Source organism: Ochlerotatus camptorhynchus, unplaced genomic scaffold (genome assembly GCF_037179485.1).
Source record: "Ochlerotatus camptorhynchus isolate MF236.1 unplaced genomic scaffold, CSIRO-AGI_Acam_v1.1 ptg000371l, whole genome shotgun sequence".
NCBI lineage: Eukaryota > Metazoa > Arthropoda > Insecta > Diptera > Culicidae > Ochlerotatus > Ochlerotatus camptorhynchus.
The window spans coordinates 3,243,572-3,266,367 of NW_027040859.1; the positions used below are offsets into that span (position 1 = coordinate 3,243,572).

At 37.6% G+C, this 22,796-nt stretch overlaps 1 protein-coding gene across 1 annotated transcript in view; it reads left to right on the forward strand.

Moving 5' to 3' along the window:
* The first annotated feature begins 837 nt into the window (after positions 1–837).
* Positions 838–22,796, forward strand: part of LOC135710186 (uncharacterized) — a 31,845-nt gene continuing 9,886 nt past the window's right edge. The window contains exon 1 of the mRNA XM_065232700.1: positions 838–1,171. Coding sequence (XP_065088772.1) covers positions 838–1,171 — 334 coding nt within the window. The remainder of the gene's footprint in view (positions 1,172–22,796) is intronic.

A 22,796-nucleotide genomic window follows, 5' to 3' on the forward strand; every position in this document is an offset into this window, starting at 1 on the left:
AGTATGGTGATTTTTTGTTTGAATCCTGATTAATATGGGCGTCTATAGAGGAATATTTGTGTAAAGAAAGTGAGATGGATTAGTAATTTCCATTTAATTCCACTATCTCAATTGCTTATACTTAACAGAAACCCGAATTTCATCTGTATTGTGAATATTTCTTCAGTTTACTAATACTCGACTGGTATTACAAGCAGCAATTAAAGTAGCGGAACTAAATGTAAATTACTATTACTGCTCTCTTTCATGCCTTTTTAATTCATTTGGCGCCAAACATAAAAGCGTCATGAGAATTGTATTCTCTCAACCGTCATAAGTAAATACAATAGACGTGGACACGAGATGCTCTCTAAAACATCGTATGTATCGATGCTGCAGAGAAAAATTGCATAACTCCACGAGCAGCTTCTGCAATCATCACGTACTCTTAGCCGAATCACTTATCATGCACCACCAGTATACAGTAACTGCTTTTTTTCTGCATGTGCATCGGTGCATCAATTACTCACTCATCAGCACCTACGCTGGCACTGTACCGATAGACAGGACCGAGCCCCGGAGGGAAAACCGATGATTTTCCTTCGAAGGTTTTATTGATTGTAATGGGTTTTCCAATTTAGTCCGACCGCGAGTCCAAACCAGATCGGATCACTGTTTCGTTGGAACGCTCTGACCGATTGACTGATTGGGTGTCCTTACGAGGGCCAAGTCTCTGGTTGTTGCGATTTTTAACGTGTCTACATGAAGAAGAATCCGTATGATTCCTAACTGTGCTGAATGATTGAATTCGAAGAATAGGTGCTAGTGTGAATCGATAGTTTTGGAAAAAGAGGAAACATGAAGGGCAATAAGAGCCATGTGATCCTGTCGGTGCTGGTACTGGTGACAGTGATAAGTGTTGCCAACGGTGGCAGTTTGACCTATCTGAATGTGCTCAAATCGATAACGGATGTGCGAGGTGACATTAGGACAAGCCTACGTGCTATTCGGGAACTGGCTGTGCAGAGCGGGTTGATTGCAAGTTCGAAAAACGGAACTTCCACACCTGCTCCAGCTATGAGCGATCAACAGCCTTTGGAGTTACGGATGGATCCGGAAGAGTCTACGGAAGAGTCGGACGAGGAGTCGGCGGAGGAGGACGACGAAGAAGAGGTGGCGGCAATTACAGAAGGTTTGTTTGATTGGTTTATGTCGGGTTCTGTAACAATCTCTGTAACAGACCCGTTGGTCCCGGTTCATGAGTTGATGAGTCAATTGGTAGGGTCCAGTTGTGGAAGCTGCCTCCCTGGCGTCGGTAGCATTGGTGCTCCGCACGGAAACAATATAGATGGAAAACGAATCAAGGAAAAAATGATATTGGTATTTGGGTTTCAGCGTGAATTAGTTTCAAAGCCAGAAAGTTTCAATATTCCGAAGGAATTTTGGCAGCTTTCCGAGAAATATATAAATAGAACTTTGGGCTGTTCATAATATACGTAAAAGTTTTTGAGTGATTCTAACCACCTCCTCCCACTGCGTAGACACTTGTTCATACACTTTGTTTAACTATTTGTATGAAGCGTTCGCAATTGAACAGTTTCGGGCCATATCCCAGACAGTGTCCCATACAAATCCTGATCGTTACAAAAATCGATTAAATTTTGCACAGTTATTGCGGACCTCAATAGGAATCTAATGAGCTGCGAGGGCTTAAAAGTTTTATTCAGACCTTCAAATCAAAACTGAAGAGCTTGAAACGTGATAAACTTACGATGCATGCGGCATGTGCAGTATCTTGCTCACCTACCGGAAGACGATTCATCTTGCAACTGGGAAATCTCCGGTCATGATGCTGTTTAAATAATCGTCAACTTCATTCCCGTTTGGATCTTTTGAACGCAAGTGCTACGTTTGTCATAAAAGCGGTTCCTGAAAAAGTGCGTGATATTCCTGAGGAGGCGAGAGTTGCGGCGAGTGATTACTTGGACAGAGAAAAATTGAAGTACGGAGTTATGATGCAGAAGCTTGGTAGGCTGCATAACTATGTTGAACTCGACGATGGGAGAACTTGGAAGCGACACAGCCTGCTGCTATATTTCCTCAAGTAAACCAACCACAACCAGGCCACCGACACTTCAAACGATTTACTCATAGAACTACCGATTGTGTCAACGCAATCTTCATCATCATCTGGTATCGCTACGGGTATGAGCTCGTGCGATGTTTTTGCTACAGTGTCTACTACACAGCAAAAAATCAATTTTAATATTACATCCAAGAGGATGCACTTCAATCATGTCGAAAATCTCATGTATTTTTTATGGCCACAACAATAAACAAATGCAGTAAAAGCAGCGTAATGTCAGTTGATGCGCTGTATTAATGATAATTTTCTCCTTTTTGGCAAGTAATATTACACCATATTTTTGACACAATTGAAGTTCATCCACTTTGATGTGATATTAAAATTATTTTTTTGCTGTGAACAGTTCAACCGACCGCCTAATAAATTGAACCTATGAATTCCTTTGCTATGGCGGAAGAGAAGAACCTTTGTACTTTTGACTTTGTCGACAGCTATCATTTCTTCCCCGCGCTTTTGTTCAGTTTGAGTATACCACGAGAATAGAAAGTTCAGTTGTCTTTTTTGCATTTTGCTATATATCCATTACGGAATCCTTTTGAATACCGAAATGGCTGTTTTGAACATGGTCTTTATCACAGATAACCGACAAACGATAACACCAAACATTAAATTTAGAGAATCAACTCCACTATCAAATTGAACGTTGAATCACTTTCACCAGCCGCCGCCGCCACCGCCTCTGCCGAACGATACGAACAATGTCTCGTGATCTCGATTCCTTTTGCATGTCTAACCGAAATGCACCAGATCGTAAAACAACGATTTCAAATTCCACACTCATAAAGAGATTCCGATTTGACTCCAATCGACTTGCGGTACGGAAGCTTGGGCTGGGGCAGCCTGGACCAGGCCGCTTTCTCTAAATCATTTCCCACACATAATTTTTACAACAATCATATGTGGAAGGCGCCACCACCGACCGATTGAATGGGGCTATTTTAATGCGTGACCAAAACTAGGTAAGCCATATCACCACCCCGTGGAAAGCCTGTATCGCTTTATCTTATCTCTAAGTGGCTTCACAGCCGGTGGGGGGAAGGGAGATGCTACACGGTTGTAAAACAAGCAAACGGCTGCAGCGAAGAAATATTAGTGTTGCCAAACGCGGTGGTGGCGGCAGCGACGGCCTTGGTGTACGGTCAGCGTGGTTATCGGATTACAAATGCACTAACATCGCTGATGCGATTCACTGCTCTTTAGTAGGATTTTATTCAGTGATATATTGCAGTTTGTGGTCTCTTATCTAGTTGATGTTCGTTTTTATGTTTTAATAAATAAAATGGTTTTAAAACGGTAGGAGTAAATAATGCATAAACCAGTGCTGCTTTTAACTCGTGCTTCGTCTATCTTTGTTTGCAATCGGTAGCACCTTACTCAATGTGAATTTTTCCCAGCTAAAGCTTTGCTCAAAATCTTAACAAAAAATTGCAAAACTCAATCTTAAATTACACGTTTGTTCATAAAAATCAAATAGGTTGATCTTAGTACAGTTGTCTGGACATTTTGGTGGTTGCATCGCGAAAATAGAGTAAAGAAATGAACATTTGTTAAGAGGACAAATCTCTAGCAGACTATTTTGATATACTTTAAGATGCAACTAGCCACATCTGCACCTTCCATATCTACGTAAAAAAAGAGTGTAAAATTTATCAATAACTCATTCAATTCAAATTAAAGAAGCACAGTATATTTGAAGAAGTTGTGCATGATTACTCTGTTAACGACTTTGTAGAACATAGTGAATATGTACAAGTTGAAAATAAATAAATTCAACTATAAAAGGTGTTTTATGGGCTTCATTTTAAATATGCTCTCTAGCTTTATAAGTTAATAATAAAGTTATTTGGAATATTTTTTGCTTCAGCTTTGCCCAGGACAAAAAATAAACTGTGTATCTCTCTTTTAGGGAGATTGATCCCAAGCAACATTGCAGGTTTTATCGAGGTTTTATAGCATTCTACAAGTCTAAATCATGGGCTAAAGAACCATCATAAACTAAAATTGTTACTTGGGATCACAAAGCTCATCTCATATGAAGATGAAGGACGTCTTTGCTGAAGACATCATCACTCTTAAGCCTCTGCTCATGGTGCTATTAAATAGCGTTAAAATGTACTTTTAAACTGAACCAGGAAAATTGAAATTATTCGGAAAACGTAAGCAACCGAGAAATAACCGGGAATTTTATTAGAACATTTTTTTATTGTAATTATAAAAATCTGAATCTATGAATAAAAATAATAAGACCAATTGCTCAAAAATTTCTTTTAGAACTCTGATTATTTATTAAAACAAGAAATTCATACCTTATCCATAGTATGGCCTACTTACCTCACCAATCAGGCTACCCGTGCAAAGTAGAATAACAACCCGATATCATCTAGATAACAAGTCTTGTTATCCCAGATATCATTTTGTTTTCAGTTTTTATCGCATAACTTATTTAGTTATCAGTCTTGATCAATTTTGTTATCAGTTGTTATCATGAAAAATTCACTATAAATTTATTAACAATGCAAGGTTAGTTCAAAACTTTTAATATTATTCGCATTGAAAAATAAAAAATAGTGTTTTTAATCCCTAATCATATTTCAGTTATAAGCGTAAGGTTTTGATAACAAAATGATAACATGATTTTAAATTTATGAAATAAATTTGTATTGCTTACAGAATTTGTTATCAAGATATTATCAATGCTAACAATATGAGTTATTTTTGTGATATCCAACGAGCAATTTTTTGTTATCATTTTTGTTATGTTGGCTGTTAATTCAACCGTAATGATAACATATTCAGTTATCAAAAAGTGATAACCGGGTAATAGAACTTGTTATCAATTTGATATTTTACTTTGCTCGGGTAAGGTCTTGTTGTTCTCTGATGAGAGCATGAACGTGAGCATTGACGACCATACATTTCAGTAGTTGCTACTCCGTGATTGACCAGATTAAGCGAAATTGACTAGCAATCCATTCTCAGTGTACAGAATCCAGAGAATCCATATTTTTGAGGTCAATAATGGCGCCGGCCACGTCCTTACGGTCATCAGCATTGGCGTAAATAGAGGGGGCAGAAAAAACTACCGAAGCAATTCATTTTCCAGATTATTCAGAATAAATTCTGCTTTGATTATAAATTGCTTAATATATTGCATATTCATGGTTGATAATTTATATTTGGAATCATCCTTAAAATACGCTACACACTTAGAAATACATAATTTTACAAGTGATGGAATCCATCTCTGACATAAAAGATGAGACGTAAACAAACATGTCATGTAATATTAAGTGCTCCGAGACCGAAAAGTTCGTTGCTTGACGAAAAGTACGTTTGATTAAGCTATATTTCGCGTCTGTTATGACTCAAATTTATGTCAAAATTGACGCTCGTATATGTCACTCTCAGAGCACCTAAATTTACATGAGTTTTTCTAAGTGTGTACCTTTGATATTTTTCATCAATATCAGCATTGAAATTATCATCAGAACACCCTTTTAATTATACTTATATTTCTTTTTGAACTCTAATCGGAGGTCTTTTGGAATTCTACTTTCATTCCCCTGCTATTTTCTTCACGATGCTCATTAATTTCCTCAGATTCACCTATAAATTCAATTCAGAACTTTCTTTTATCTAACAATTTCTAAGAACTCCTTCTCAAAATTGTCTTGTAATGTTGCTCCCTTAGAATGTTTCCCCTATTTTTTTCTCCTCAAAATGTCTTCAATTCCTTTAAATTCCTTCCGCAGAACTCCATGGGTATTCTCGGCAGAGTTCTATAAAAAAATCTTTTAAAATTAAGAACCCTGAACATTCTTCTGAATCCCAAAGCCTTGATTTTTTTTCAGGGCATAATCTGGAACCTTGATAATTTAACAAATCTTATGTTTTGAGTTTTTTTTTTTTTTGCTCAAATACAGATTAACTTTCATATCTGTTTTTTTTTTTTTGTCTCTAAATTAACCTTTGTGTGCCTAACGTCTGCATTTGCATAGATTTCAAAATTAGCTATAAAAACATAATTTCTCAATCTTTTTCTTCTAAAAAAATTGCATTTTGTCGAAAATCTATTGAAGTTTTTGAAACTATCTGTAAATATTTGGATCAATTCATGGTTCCGGAGTTATTCCGGTTCCCGTTGGGGTCACTTTTGGTCGACATTCGGCTTTACTGTTCTGTAATAAGTATACACACGATGAACATCATGTTTTTTCTCTCCAATGATGTAATTGGACCAACGGCAGCTATACCAACGGTCCACGATCACATTTGGCATCCCGGAAATGTTCCGGTGCCCCGGGGAAGTGGCCAATTCTCAACAAGAACCAAAACCCATCATGCGAAATATCAAACTTCATGATTTTACAAATCTTGGCCGGTAATGGCCTTATTGAGCGTCTATGGTCACTCTAGCCCTCCCGGTAATGTTCCGGTGCCCCGAGGAAGTGGCCAATTCTCAATAAGAACCAAAACCCATCATGCGAAATATCAAACTTCATGATTTTACAAATCTTGGCCGGTAATGGCCTTATTGAGCGTCCATGGTCACACTCGCCCTCCCGGTAATGTTCTGGTGCCCCCGGGGAAGTGGCCAATTCTCAACTAGAACCAAAACCCATCATGTGACATATCAAACTTCATGATTTTACAAATCTTGGCCGGTAATGGCCTTATTGAGAGTTCATGGTCACACTAGCCCTCCCGGGCATGTTCCCCGGTCAAGTGGCCGATTCTCCACTAGAACCAAACACGTTATGCGACATATCAAACTTTATGATTCTGCTGAACTCGGCCAGTAATTGTCTTTTTGAGAGCCCACGATCCCATTGGCCCTCCCTGGGATGTTCCAGTGTCCCCGGGTATATTTTCTTGTATTATAAGAAACATCAATTAACTTGCATACATACTTTCGCCTTCATGGAAGTTGATAGAGTTGATTTATTTCTCTTCTTAGAAGTTGATGGTTCAGAGTTTTTCTAAATGTCGTCTATCGATTTTCGATCCGTCGATAGAAGCAACATAGTTTTACCCCTACGCTCGGTCCAAGATGTGAGCATCATTTTTTCACTGTAACCATGTAGTACAGTGCCAGCCTCTAGTTTTTTTTTTCTTATCGATGAACTCTGGTGGGATTTCTTTTTTATTACATCTAAGAGTACTCAAGGACACAGTCGAGCAAACCTTTAGCTAGAGGCAAGGTTGCAAATACTGATTTCAGCTAAAACAATGTTTTTCTAAATTATGAAATAATTAGATGCCATGATCATATTTTGAATTGGTAGCATACAGGAAGAGGTTGCAAAGAATGTGTTTGACATATCAAACCTGTTTATTTCACTTCATGAGAGTCACAATCAGCGATTTTTCACACACTCACTCACTCACTCAGTGATCAGAAAATTGCTGATTGTGACTCATAGAAAGCAAAATTTACAGGTTTTATGTTTCAATCGCATACTTTGTAACCTCTTTTTGTAAGTTACAAGTTAAACATGACATCATACCATCTTTTGGTTTTATTATTCCGAAAAACATTATTTTAGCTGAAATAAGTATTTGCAACCTTGGCTAGAGTATTTGGCAACCTTGGTACTGATGTAAAAAAGTTATCGAAACAAATCCTGCGTCCAGAGTTGTAGAATGGTTTCATCAGTTGTGTTACAACACGCTGTCCTCGATTCTTCTCGGGTTTATCGTTGATTTTTCCTAATAAATAATAATAATTTGCCTTATCATTAGAGAAGATGTCGGCTTCGGCATGTCCTTAGCCTATAATTGTGAGGGGTTAAATGAAGTCGTAGAGTGTTAAGTTTCATAAAAGGATACTCTGGATCATGACGCGCCTTCATGCACTCCCTGACGATAATAGGTTAAGAAGTACCGAAGCTGTTGTGGCCTTACAATAAAAAATAAAATTCACGTAATCTGAAAAATTTAACAAGATTTACGTTCGTAGTACGAAAGCAGCAAGATAAGTATTAGCTGAATACAAAACAACAAAAAAGTCAATTAACAATTGCATTGTAATCAGGAATCGTATGTACGCTTTAACTCTCCTGCACAGGTTTTTTTTCGAGAGCAGGAGACAAGAGAAAGCATGTTACAATTTTGAAAGATGTGCGATCTATGAAAGAGCGCACAAAATAAGAACAAAATAAGCTCATTGCAATAAAAATTAGTTCCAGAATCAATGCAAAAATGAGCAACATTTTGGGTCTTAGTTCCGTATCATGGAACAATATTGTGCTTCACTGAAACTTTAAAAATGGTTATATTTTGGAAAATGAGATAATTTTGCATTAGCGTTTATTTTTAATTAGCGAAAGCTCATAGTATCAGCTCATTGCACATGTATGTGCTTTGTGCAGTTCCATATCCCTGATTGTAATAATCACGTTATCGAAAATTAAAATAAAAGGTTAAGTCATGAAGAAGTGAACATTTTAAATTTTAGTATTACACAATGTTCTCAATGTTGTTATAAAATGATTCAAATAAAATAATTTATTCACAAGAAGATCATTTTATTAACCTGTATAAATGTCAAAATTGGTAAGAACAGAAGTTTGAGCATCAACTGCAGCCCAAACTTTTATGCTGTATCTACATGGTATTCTTTTCAGGTAGACTCTGAAGGCACATCTCATCTACAGTCTAATCCAAAGAAGGAATGTAAGAGCTACACATATTTTCTCGCATTTTTTTAGTTATTGAGTGAATCAGTCGCAATCGATCAGTTGCCAGGGTTGACCGTCCAGAATCTAAGTTTAATGCTGTAGGTTTGGCTAGTTTCGCCGCTACCTTCATAGATCGGGCAGGTCGTCTTGACAACGAATCAGCGAACCGAATATATCGGCATATCTGCTGAAATCTAAACACGAAACATAATTTAATCACCAAGGAACTTAGTTTTAGTCAACAACTACCTGTTTCGACTCATGATTGCAGAATAAAATACGTGTGTCATATCGTCACTTGACCATAGCTCCCGAGTATTAATTTTGGAATCATGATTTTTACCAGCACCAATCAAGATTCCAATAAATGCATGCATTGAATGTATATTTACAGGCTTGAATTCGTGTATTTTACAATAATTTCAATAATACTGCGGTCCATGAACACTTCAAACGCATCTTTAGGCGTGTTATTTTTCTCTATATCAACAGTGAATTTTCCATTACTGACGTGATTATGCCGCACAACTGAACTGAAATGTTACACGATGGGTTTTGGTTCTGGTTTGGGATTTGGCCACTTCCCCGGGGGCACCAGAACATTCTCGGGAGGGCTAGTGTGACCATGGACTCTCAATAAGGCCATTACTGGTCAAAATTTGTCAAATCATGAAGTTTGATATGTCGCATGATGGGTTTTGGTTCTTGTTGAGAATTGGCCACTTCCCCGGGGGCACCAGAACATTTCCGGGATGCCCAATGTGATCGTGGACCGTTGGTATAGCTGCCATTGGTCCAATTACATCATTGGAGAGAAAAAACATGATGTTCATCGTGTTTATACTTATTATAGAACAGAAAGCCGAATGCCGACCAAAAGTGACCCCAACGGGAACCAGAATAACTTCGGAACCATGTATTGATCCAAATATTTTGAAATGGATTCAAAAATTTCAATAAATTCCCGACAAAATGCAATTTGTTGTGAAGAAAAAGATTGAGAAATTATGTTTTAAGAGCTAACTGAATTTTGAAATCTATGCAAATTCAGACGTTAGGCACGCAAAGGTTAAGAATCACTAAGATTTGTAAAAGTTACAAATTTCGAAAAAATGTCATAATCTAAGACTCTAAACAAATATTAAAACCTCACAGTCTTGTCAACTTTCTTAGATCCCAAAACTTCTCCAAGAAATTTCCCTAGATCTAATTTGTTATTGAATTAAAATATTCTAAAACAATTTCTTAGACCATTAATTCCTTATTAACAATTTGATCTCATGACTCATTCAGGCCAATAGTGTTCCTGCTTAGTGCCCATTATAAATATCTCTATTTCTCAGAAAATTCTGGAGTTTTGAAAACATAAGGTCTGGGCTGGCGTAAAACATAAGGCTTAAAAAAGTGATGGAAATTGATTTCTCTAAGTACTATAAAAGATTTACCCACAAATAACCACGAAAACTTGCACTTGGTTTGAGGAAAAATACCCACTTTTACTTTAAACTAAAAATTGAAAATTGGGAAACTTTTGAGGTTCGTGAAAAAACGGGACTTTCAAAATGAAAAGTCACAGGCCACTCTGGTTTAACTAGTGAACATAATTCCTTATCATGCTTTTAATTCAATTTTTCTTTTTTTGTCCCACAATTCTTTTGGTGAAAAAGAGGAGTGAATAATAAATAATATGTCGGAAAATATATAGAATCAGAAGATTTCTTGCATAATTTTTTATTCTTTCATTAACATCGAAATTAAATTTGGCATTCGCCACCGAAAAATATAAATTATTTCACAATACATATTTGTTCTGCTCTAATTAGAAGTAACGTATGGTAAAAATGAAATTTCACAAACAATTGAGATGCTTAAAATCACGTTAAGCTACCACAGAATTCCTATATTGACTTATACTGCCGATACTCGCATAATTGTCCCATCTTTGCTTGATTCCCTATTCATATGGGACAGTAATGCTTCTATGGGCAGTATGGGAAATCGACAAAACTGTGCTAACAGCGGAAGCAATCGTCTTGCAGAATGTCCTCAAAACAAAAGGCTTGTCATGTAACCTCGAAAATCTTAAAAGGGCAAACTTACTTTTGAAAATAAACACCAATAAATGATCCATACAATATTGGAAAACGTTCCATAAAAAACATCCAAATGATCCATAAAACTTCGGAGAAAATCCTTAAAAAAGTGTGAATGATCCATAAAAAATATCAATATGATCCATATTTAATGTAAAATTTAGCAACACAATTGTAAAAATGTACCGCTAAATTTCTAAGGAATGAACATTGAAATTGTACGAATTACCCATAAACATATTGCAATTGATCCATAATACATTCATCAGTGAACCTTAAACTAAAGAAATTGATCCATAGAAAATCATGTTTGCGCACTTAAAAATATAGCCATGTTCGTGTTAATGAAAGCAACTTCCTCAGAGCAGTCTCGTTTTGGACAGCTTGAAGCTAAAATAGGTTTTATTAAACTAATATAAAATCAAAACCAATATTAATACTTATAAGGTGGCAAAAGGAACCAAGAAGTCTGTCCCAAAGAAACCATCTAGCAGAAAAAATAGAGTGAGGAGTGATGCCGCAACCGAATCTGGAAAAGGAAGTACCAATGAGGTCAGCCTGGAAGAATCCAGGCTGACCTCATTGGTACTTCCTTTTGCAGATTCGGTTGCGGAATTTTCAAACCGAGAATTATCTTCCGTTACTCTTTCAACAAAGATTTGGCTAGATTTAGCATTTAGGGATTCAATTATTATTTTAGTTAAACACACAAACGATGCAGAATGAGCTACTTACTAGTTACTTAGGGTAAATCATGTATATAGCGTTTAGGAACAAATTGTAGGTTACCAGATTTTAGGATCAAATTGTAGTATCTAGATTAAGCAAATATAGGGTTATTAAATTCAATATTTGCACGAATTCCACCTCCAACTAACCTAATTCAGTAGCTACATAGAGGTAACTTTAAGACCAGAAGGTCCCGAAGAAAAGTGCTCAACTTTTTGGCTAAGCTCTGGTACTATCTTCGGTCCCAAGCTTATCGATGCACCCCTATAAAACACGAGAAAATCCACGAACCCCTCATTTTACCTGTCAAACTTTCATAGCAAATCAAAACAAACATTGTGTAGTACTAGAATTTTGACTAGAATGGGGTACGTTAATCGATTTGCTTGGGACCAATAGGCAAGTCAAGTAGTGAGCCAATTTAAAATCGTTAGTTTCGTATTGATTGTTGGTAACTAGTTCACTACAAATAACTACAATTTAATTAAACGATAGGTATATTAATAAATGTAGGCAATTAAAATAATTTAGCTGTAAAACGTTTTTTAGATGGTTTGGAATTGTATCATGTTTTCCTCTTTTTTTTTCTCGTTCATACTCCGACCTATCTAAGGTTTGGTTCAACGGAACTGTGAGTTCACAGTTCCGTTGAACCAAACCTGATGTCTGTCATTTCTGACAGCAACCGTTACCGTAGCTCTCTGAATCCCCCACAGGGTTGTCACTGGGCTTGGCGGTACAGGGTTATCCCGATATTCCGAACAGCCATGATCCATAAATTAGACGTATATTATTAATTTTGATCCATAAACCATGAAAAATTGCTCCATTACTGCTTAACTACTTAGATTTACTGTCCTGCCGTGTTTTAGGTAGATGGTCAAGCGTCTAGAATTAGCTTCCAAAAGAAGCTTCTATAAAAATCTTCTTAAGAAAAAATGAAAAAAAAATGTTAATTTTATGGATCATACCTAGGGTAGGTGTTCCAGTTGTTGGTAGACGTGCTTATTTTGGTGTGTTCCAATTATAGTCTATATCTCGGTCTATATACATATGTTTTTTAATTTGATCAATAGACCTTGGAAAATTGCTACATTACTGCGTAGCTACTCAGATTTACTGTTCTGCCCGTATTTTTTTTTGTCAGAAGAGCGATGGGCGAGAATAAGCTTCTTAAAAGGTTTCTTAATGAAGCTTCCATAGGAAACGTCTTAAGAATATTATTATAGAATCTTCTTTTGAAAGGTAATTCTAGACGCTTACCCGTCGCTTCGCACATCTACCTTAAATACACGGGCAGGACAGTAAATCTAAGTAGATAAGCAGTGGAGCAATTTTTCAAGGTTTATGGATCAAAATTTAAAAAAATAGTGTCCTAAACATGAATAATATACGTCTAATTTATGGATCATGCCTATATGTTTAAGTGTGCAAACTTGATTTTTTATGGATCACTTTTTTTAGTTTAAGGTTCATTGCTGAATGTTTTATGGATCAATTGCAATATGTTTATGGGTAATTCGTACAATTCCAATGCTCATTATTTAGAAATTTAGTGGTACATTTTTACAATTGTGTTGCTAAATTTCACATAAAATATTGATAATATTGATATTTTTTATGGATCATCTACACTTTTTTAGGGATTTTCTCCGATGGTTTATGGATCATTTGGATGTTTTTAGTGGAACGTTTTTCAATATTTTATGGATCGTTTTACAATTCTAAAGGTGCAAACTTAGGGCTGCCTCTTAAAAGTGATGTTAGAGAAGACCTCACACCTAACATGTACAAGTTCTTACAAACTGCAATTGGTCTGCCGGTCAGTTCAGCAGGGTGTGAGAGAAGCTTTTCTGCCATGAGGCGCATCAATACGTGGCTGAGAACTACTATGTTCCAAGACCGGTTTTCATCACTAGCGGTACTAAACATTCAAAATGAATTTGTCAAAGAAAAGGTTACTCCTGAACAAGTTTTCAACAAGTTTGCTAAAGGCAACCGAAAAATAAAACTCGTGTGAAACTTAAAATTCTAAAAAACGTATTCGTCAAGGTAACCTCAAAACAACTTGAATATGGGTACATTTTTATATCATGTTTAAAATCGTTTAAATCAATGAAATTTATGCGAATAGTACAAGTAGTTATATAGAATAAAGTAATCTCCCTCCCCATACTACCGATGGTTTATGTCTTGTCAGCTAGGGACATGCTCCCTCCCCCAAGCCAACATGCTAGTTACGCCTCTGGTCAACGGGGAGGGAAAGGATTGTTATTTCAACAACCGTTGCTACTAGAGACTGAGTATACCTTTGCATCTCCACGGTTGTCACGGGAAGAACGAGTTTGTTCCAAGGTTGCAAATACTCATTTCAGCTTAAACAATGTTTTTCTAAATTATGAAATAATGAGATGCCTAATCATATTTTGAATTGGTAGGATACAAGAAGAGGTTGCAAAGAATGTGTTTGACTTATTAAACCTGTTTATTTCACTTCATGAGAGTCACAATCAGCGATTTTTCACAAACTCACTCACTCACTCACTCACTCACTCACTCACTCACTCACTCACTCACTCAGCGATAAGAAAATCGCTGATTGTGACTCATAGAAAGCAAAATTTACAGGTTTTATGTTACAAACGCATACTTTGTAACCTCTTCTTGTAAGTTACAAGTTAAACATGCCATCATACCATCTTTTGGTTTTATTATTCCGAAAAACATTATTTTAGCTGAAATGAGTATTTGCAACCTTGGTTTGTTCGTGGGAAGGGTAAATTAGATCTGGATTCACATTGGAAAGTGATGCGATCTTTTAAAATCTGTTCAGCAAATGACGCAACCCTATCAACTTAGTAATGTAAAGAGGCTTGGGTTTTAACCCACGATCTTCTGCTCAGTAAGCAAAAACGGTCGCTCTAAGACCACCGTGCCCCTTACATCACAACAAGCTACGACTGACGATCGTTCATTATCGGTTACAAGAAGCTATTACAATGAAATCATCCAAATTATTTAACAATGTCTTCCGAACCGATTCAGGTGTACGTCACATTTGTCTAAATATACTTTATGCGTTTCTGAATCGTTCCTCCAATTTCTGTAATTAACGATTTTCTACAATAGAGGCCTGCATATATTAACTAAGTAATGTAATGAGGCTTGGGCTTTAACCCGTGATCTTCTACTCATTAAGCAAAAACAGTTGCTCTAAAGCCACCGTGCCCCTTACATCACCACAATCTACGACCGAATCAACAAAAATTTATTCAAATAAAGCGACGTCTCATAAAGCAGCCAAGAATGTCTTCCAAACATGCACACACCCTTCCGAAATTCATGGTTTAAACTATTCAAGTTTTGGTTATTAACTGCTCTTTATGCTCTCGGAACCCAACGATGGTGGTTTATTCTGTTGTGGGAGAGCTTGGGATTAAACCCATGATATTCCGATCACTAAGCAAAATCGATCAATCCAGGGTTATCGAGCATCTCAATACTACAACACTCCACGACAAAATATGATTGTTTTTACATGATATGTAATGAACAACAGAGATACGCGATAATTCTTATAGTTTCAGCGGATATGGTTAATTTTTAATATACTAACGGTACTGCCTACGGCGACTACGACCGCGAATACGACGGTGCCTATGACGACGACGACAACAGCGAATTTGTAACTTACCATTTGTCTAGGATATAATACCTTTGCCCGACACCTCCACGATTGTTTCAATAGAGGCCTGAAAGGATCAACTCAGTAGTGTTACGAGGCTTGAGCACGAATACACCCTTTCTGAAATTTCAAATCGCAACAATCGAACTACACACGTCGTGTGAAAATCAAGATCAGTGACCAGGGTTAAGCTGGACGATTTATCTTTAAGATAATTATATATGACAATTTTACTAGGTTTGCAAACAAAATCGAACTGGTTACAGTTACAGATATAAATTTCCTCTAGAGTTTACAGTTGCTTCACAGCGATATAAATGTGAAAACGCTCAGGCGAATTAGAGATAATCAAATGATATTACGTTGCTCCTTCCAGTTGTGTTTTGATCGTGATTTAAATATTTATCATTGCATATATAATAATAGTATAATAAGACCTGGGATTTATTCAAACTCCACGGTGATGCCATGTACACAAGGATAAGCCTCTACTACCAATGATCTTTTAAACCTAGAGATAAAAAAGCTACGAAAAAACGCTTATGCCCTAATTAAATTCTAAATTTTACGCAACGTTCGTTGTTTCGATTTGGTCCTTATGTAAAATGGGAACTGAATCCATAAAACTTTTACATTTTTGGGCTACCCTTTATTCACGCTTGTCGATTTTACCAGCGTATACATATTGCATATGTTTTAAGCTATCTCGACCGAACTTTATTGCGTTTTAAAACGAATGTTTTCTCCTTCATATTTCGTCGTTAAAACCACCAAACCCCGCAATCAAACACGACCAGCCGTTAGTCTTCAACCACAGCCCTCATGATCATGTTAAGAACACACCTAACAACACAACAAAAAATAAGCGGTCAATGCCGAGCTTGTATGTTCGGTCGCGATATTTATTTTCTTAACGAATCATGCTTCAACTTGAAAAAAAAATCATAATGGATTATTCGTACACACCTTACTATAAAAACTCAAGGAACATGCTTCATGCGATCGAGGTCATCCCTCTGACAAATGGGAACGATGAAAATAAATCTCGATTACTCCCCCGAAGGGCCGCATCGGCTCCCGCAAACAATTTGCCCCTACCTGATAGCGGTGCAGCACGCACGGGCGAGCCACTAGCCACACCAAAACGACCATCAAACGCACTGCCCATAAAAGCAGACACGTCCCCTCGAAAATGCATTCGAGAAATGTATAAGAACTCCACCAATGCACTGAGGTTTATCGTAAAAAGTCCGACGCGTTTAAGCTTTTCCGGAAACGTGGAACACCCGTGTATTTCGAAGCGTACTCGGCTCTTGTACGCGAACTCAAGAGCCTCATCAAAGCCAAGAAACGCGGATACTGGCGGCAATTCGTGGACGGATTATCGCGCGAAACGTCGATGAGTACGCTTTGGAATGCGGCGCGAAGGATGCGTAACCGGTTTTCAAACAACGAGAGCGAGGAGTACTCGGATAGTTGGATTCTCAAGTTCGCGCGAAAAGTAGGTCCTGATTCTGTGCCGGCACAGATGATTCCTCGCGAAACGACGAATTCGGTAGACGAGATCAGCCAGCCTTTTTCAATGCTGGAGCTCTCACTCGCGCTCCTTTCGTGTGGCAATTCGGCTCCAGGGGCTGATAGAATCAAGTTCAACTTGTTGAAGAACCTCCCAGACGTCGCTAAGAGGCGCATGTTAAACTTGTTTTGTCAGTTCCTGGAGCTCAATATTGTTCCGGATGATTGGAGGCAAGTGAGAGTTATAGCCATTAAAAAGCCTGGAAAACCCGCTTCAGATCATAACTCGTATCGTCCCATCGCGATGTTATCGTGCATTCGAAAATTGTTCGAGAAAATGATCCTTTTTCGCTTGGACAAATGGGTTGAGACGAACCACCTACTCTCAGATACTCAATTTGGATTCCGTAGGGGCAAGGGAACGAACGACTGTCTCGCGTTGCTTTCCACAGAAATTCAGTTGGCTTTTGCTAAAAAAGAGCAAATGGCTTCTGTATTCTTGGATATCAAGGGGGCTTTTGATTCAGTATCCGTTGAAGTCCTTTCAGACAAACTCCACGCTTGTGGCCTTTCTCCATTAATAAATAACTTTTTGTACAAACTCTACAGCTTCTCGATTTAGTTACATGGGTCTCCCCCAGGGCTCATGTTTAAGCCCCCTTTTGTATAATTTCTACGTCAGAGAAATTGACAATTGTCTAAGTGACAACTGCACGTTGAGACAACTTGCAGATGACGGCGTAGTGTCTATGACAGGGCCCTAAGGGGTCGACCTGCAAGGACCCTTACAGGATACCTTAGACAATTTGTCTACTTGGGCTATCCAGCTAGGTATCGGATTCTCCACGGAGAAAACTGAGTTGGTCGTTTTTTCTAGGAAGCATAGCCCAGCACAACCGAAGCTTCAACTTTTGGGTAAGCCGATCACTCATTCCATGTCTTTCAAATATCTCGGGGTCTGGTTCGATTCCAAATGCACCTGGCGATCCCACATTGAGTATCTGAGACGAAAATGCCAACAAAGAATCAATTACCGGAACGTGGTGGGGAGCTTATCCACAAGATCTTCTAACGTTGTACCGGAAAATACGGTAGTTTTTGTTTCCAGTCGGCGGCTAAAACTCACATCATCAAACTGGAACGTATCCAGTATCGTTGTCTTCGTATCGCGTTAGGATGCATGCACTCGACTCATACGATGAGTTTAGAAGTGTTGGCGGGCATGTTGCCACTATCGGATCGGTTTTCGGAATTGTCCCTCAGGCTCCTCACCCGTTGCAAAGTTATGAACCCACTGGTAATCGAAAACTTTGAAAAGCTTCTTGAGTTGAACCCTCAAATTCGTTTTATGTCATTGTACTACGTGTACATAACACAGGATGTCAGCCCTTCACAGCATAATCCTCATCGTGTATGCTTCTCCGACTTCGGCAATTCAGTTAGTTTTGATTTATCTATAACGCGGGAGATTCGTGGGATCCCAGAACATCATCATTCCATGATTGTTCCGTCAATTTACGCTGCAAAGTTTGGCCAAGTTGATTCCGCAAGATCGTTCTTCACAGATGGATCATTAATAGAGACGTCCGCTGGTTTTGGTATTTTTAACGAATTTCATAGCGCCTCTCGAATGCTTCAAGCTCCTTGTTCCGTATATGTTGCTGAGCTGGCGGCAATATACTATACGCTAAAAACGATCGCCTCACTTCCACCAGATCACTATTTTATTTTTACGGATAGTCTCAGTTCTGTCGAGGCTATTCGCTCCATGAGGTCGGTAAAGCACTCCTCGTATTTTCTCATGAAAATACGAGAGTTTTTAAGTGCTTTATCTTTAAGATCTTTTCTCATCACCTTTGCATGGGTCCCATCTCATTGCTCGATTCCGGGCAATGAGAAGGCGGACTCACTTGCTAAGGTGGGTGCTATAGAAGGTGATATTTACGATCGACAAATCGCCTACGATGATTTTTTCTTCATTTACCGTCAACAGTCACTCGTCAGCTGGCAGAATAAGTGGAGTGAAGGGAGTTTGGGACGATGGCTGTATTCGATCATCCCTAAGGTATCGAAGAGTCCTTGGTTCAAGGGGTTGGATGTGGGTCGAGACTTCATTCGTATGATGTCTCGCCTCATGTCCAATCACTACTCGTTAAACGCTCACTTGTTCCGTATTGGGCTGGGGGACAGCAACCTCTGTGAATGTGGACAAGGTTACCAAGACGCCGATCATATTATTAGGTCTTGAGCTGAGCATCGTGGAGTCAGATCTGAGCTGTACGATTCCCTTCGGGCTCGAGGTAGACAACCTAATGTTCCAGTTCGGGATATTTTGGCTAGACGTGATCTGGAGTTTATGAAACTCATATATGTTTACTTTAAGAATATTAACCTTAGATTGTAAGTTTGATTAACCTTGCGTTTAGTTGTATTTTGTACGTGTGGGTTTTTTTATGTTTGTTTTCAAGATGAATAGAAATAAGTTCATGTTTTAGGATTAATTAAACATTTGTATCGTAAACCACATTTCAAACCTCCCTCTCCCTTTTTCCATAAAAAAAAATTGTAAATCCCCACTAACCTCGAGACAACCGCGAGTATCCGGTCCAGCTCCTCTAACTTTAAATATAAGACATCAATAATGTATAACGAAAATGATAACTCGGCCCTGTAAAGTTTATTCGATTGAGCCTGTACAAATAAAGTAATTAATAAAAAAAAATCACTGTAGTCTATTGATCTGATTTTAAACTAATTTCTCATGAAACAGAGAAAAATCACAACTCACGATTTTTCTAGGGATTAAAATTTGTTTTAAACTTGACATGACCTGATTTTAATATACTGGCATCGTGGATAAAATTTCTGTATCTATTTATAAATTTGGACTGACCAGTGATCCAAGAAGCTGCCAAATTCTGGAAAAGCCATGATCCTCTCTGCAAAAAAAAAAATCAGGACCTTGCAAAAATTTTAGACCCTCAGTCCGGAATCAATTTTCAGGATGCAGTCACAGCCCTTCAACTTTTAAAAAATCTAAGAAAACTACAAAGAAATTTTGAAGAATCTTAAAATATCTTCAAAGTATTTCAGAGATAAATTTCTATGGAGTTATGGAAAGCACTTTTAGAGAGTATTGATAAGAACTCTTAGTCAATTTGACGAGAGAGTTTCATGGTTATTGTGAGAAAGGCTCCTGATGAATTTTAAGGATAATTCAGTGATGAATATTTTGGTTGATCTGAGGAAAATTCGATAAAAATGCGAAGACGTCGATTATTTAATGGATTCCTGGTTCATTTTTGATGAAAATACCAAAATAGTTCGGAAAAGAATTTCTAGAGATAATTTCATGAAAATTCCAGCAGTATTTTTTCCCTTGATTTGTATGATTACTCACATATAAATTCTGATGTTATGTGATATTCAGATAAAAATAATTATTTTTGTTTTTCAATCAATAAAACTATCACTTTGCATTTGTACATTTTTCAAAAGCTATTTTATGAAAAATTGAAGAAAAAAAAAACGTTTATTGTAACAGATTACGAGAGTTTTTGCCTATCGATTGGTGTATTTGGATTTAAATTTTATCTACAAATGACAAAATTATTAGCGTTCAAAACCTTACACATTTTCGTAACGGTCGCAATTTTAGATTTTAGTCTACGTCAAAAATATGGGAAAAGACAGGAAAGCATGCTAATGGCAATTTGCTGATGCTTTCTTAAAAAACACTTATCAATTTCAGTAAAGTTCCTCATTCGAACTAGTGAACCCGGCCTTATTACGTTCGACAGTATAGTGTTCAGACTAATGGCGTTCTAACCTATTCACTAGACTGATGCAAAATTTGAAATTTTCTCTCCACAGTGCTTAAACGGTTCCAAATTGGGTCCTGCTTAGCCTCCCAAAATTTGAACTACTTTAGTAAGAAACTGACTTCGCACAAACCATTTCAAGTTTATATGGGAATTACTATGGGAAAACTTATGTTTTTGTTCATATGTATCTAACAATTCACCACATCACTATGCTTTTAAAAATGATAGCAATGATTGTAGAAAATTTTCTCAGCTACAACTTTGTTGAAATCCACTTTTCAATCAAATGTAAGGAACAAAAGTTATTAATGATTCAAGTCACTGATGTCTTATGATTATGCTCATTCAACTGTTCAGCAGGCAACATTGGTGTTTCTAGTGAGAAGAATAGAGCACAAATATCATGGCTACTATGTCACACTGCAGAATACAGTGTTGCTAACAGAACAGCTGCTTGATCATGCCATAAGATTATGAATCTCTTAAACAATTAATAACTATTTAATTTGACATTTGGCTGAAAAACGATACTCCGCAAAGTTGTAGCGTAGAAAAATTCCCATAAGAATAATTATAGAACTTTTCGAAAAAGCAATATAGAAAATGGGTAGTAGACAATGAACAAAAAAATTGGTTTTCCCTTAGTAATTTCCATACAAACTTCGAATAGTTTGTGCCAAGTCAGTTTCTTACCAAATGAGTTTAAACTTTGGGAGGCTAATCAAGACCTGATTTGAAACCGTTTGAGCACTGTGGAGCGAAAATTTCAAATTTTGCATCAGTCTACTATTCACCCATCATATACAAAATTATCTTCCTCCCCTATTTCAAAACTTAACTACGCCCTTGAGTGCAGTACGAGTTCGCAACTAAATGAGCTTAAATTTTGAAAGAAGAACTTGGAATCGATTTAGGGGGTTGAACAAAATCAATATATTGACCCACCATGCTATCCTATGACATAACATTATTACTGTTGTTCAACAAATACGAGCTATTCTAAAACACATGAAAGTCTCATTGAAGCAGCCGATTTTTTTCTTTCAGGATGAAAAGTAGCTTTGTACTGTTCGTCCTCACTAGCAGTATCTCTGACTTGCTAAAATCTTCCACCATCGAACAAGTTCAGTGGCTTCTGTTCCATATCAATTTCGACTTCATTAGACAACACAAAACAAAAAGACGCCAATCATTCAATTTCTTCTAACCCAATGAAATCGGGGCCACAATTGGGGCCATCACCGAATCATTCAAAAACTGACCCGTCCCAATCCATATCGCAATAATGCATAACAGGAATTTCCATTCCCAGGCTAATATTCCAAATGTGTTGCAACCTCTCAAACCAACCCACTCTGAACGATTATTATTTGCTCGAATTCAATTAACAAAAAAAGATGGAAACAGAAAAGAGCTGCAACAAATCCCGTATAATTTATCAATTTGGAATAATTGCTATGGCAGCAGCGATCGGAACCGATAGAGCCGATTTTGAACATTTAACTAACGCACTACTCGGGTGCGACTAATCCAGATTAATTGTGCGAGGGTGTCGAGGCCAGTTGAAATGATTCGAGATGGAGCCAAGTCTTGAACGAGTAAATATTTTGACATGATCATCATAAACGAAGGCACCAAAGCAAAAAGATAAAAGCAGAGAAACCATCGCAATTCATCTGCTGAGCCAATTACCGGATAATGGATCCACGATAAGACGGCGTTTTCGTTTGCAATAAACAATCGGATAACAAATTGAGTTTACGTTTTTTCTTCAGCCAATCCGAGCGCAGATTTGGTGCTACAAATGGGAAGGAAGCGAACCCATTTCTCGGCTCGGTATGATTTTCCATTTTGCTGTTGTTGTTGTTGTTGTTTTGGTGCAATTAAGCACGTAATGTTTAAGACCATTAACATGTCATGCAGTGGAGTCAGGGGAGGAATATTGGTGCACTCTCCGGCGTCGATGAAATGGAAGAGAGGAAAATGCTCTAGCTCCGGCTGCGTGAGTGCTGCTGCATTTTTTTTTTTTTTTTTTGTCTTTATTTTAGAGATTTTTAGCCTGAGGCTAGTTCATCTCTTAAGTGCTGCTGCAGTGGGTGGCGATTGGGATGTTGGTTGGTTATGGATGTGTGTAGAAAGCGTGCA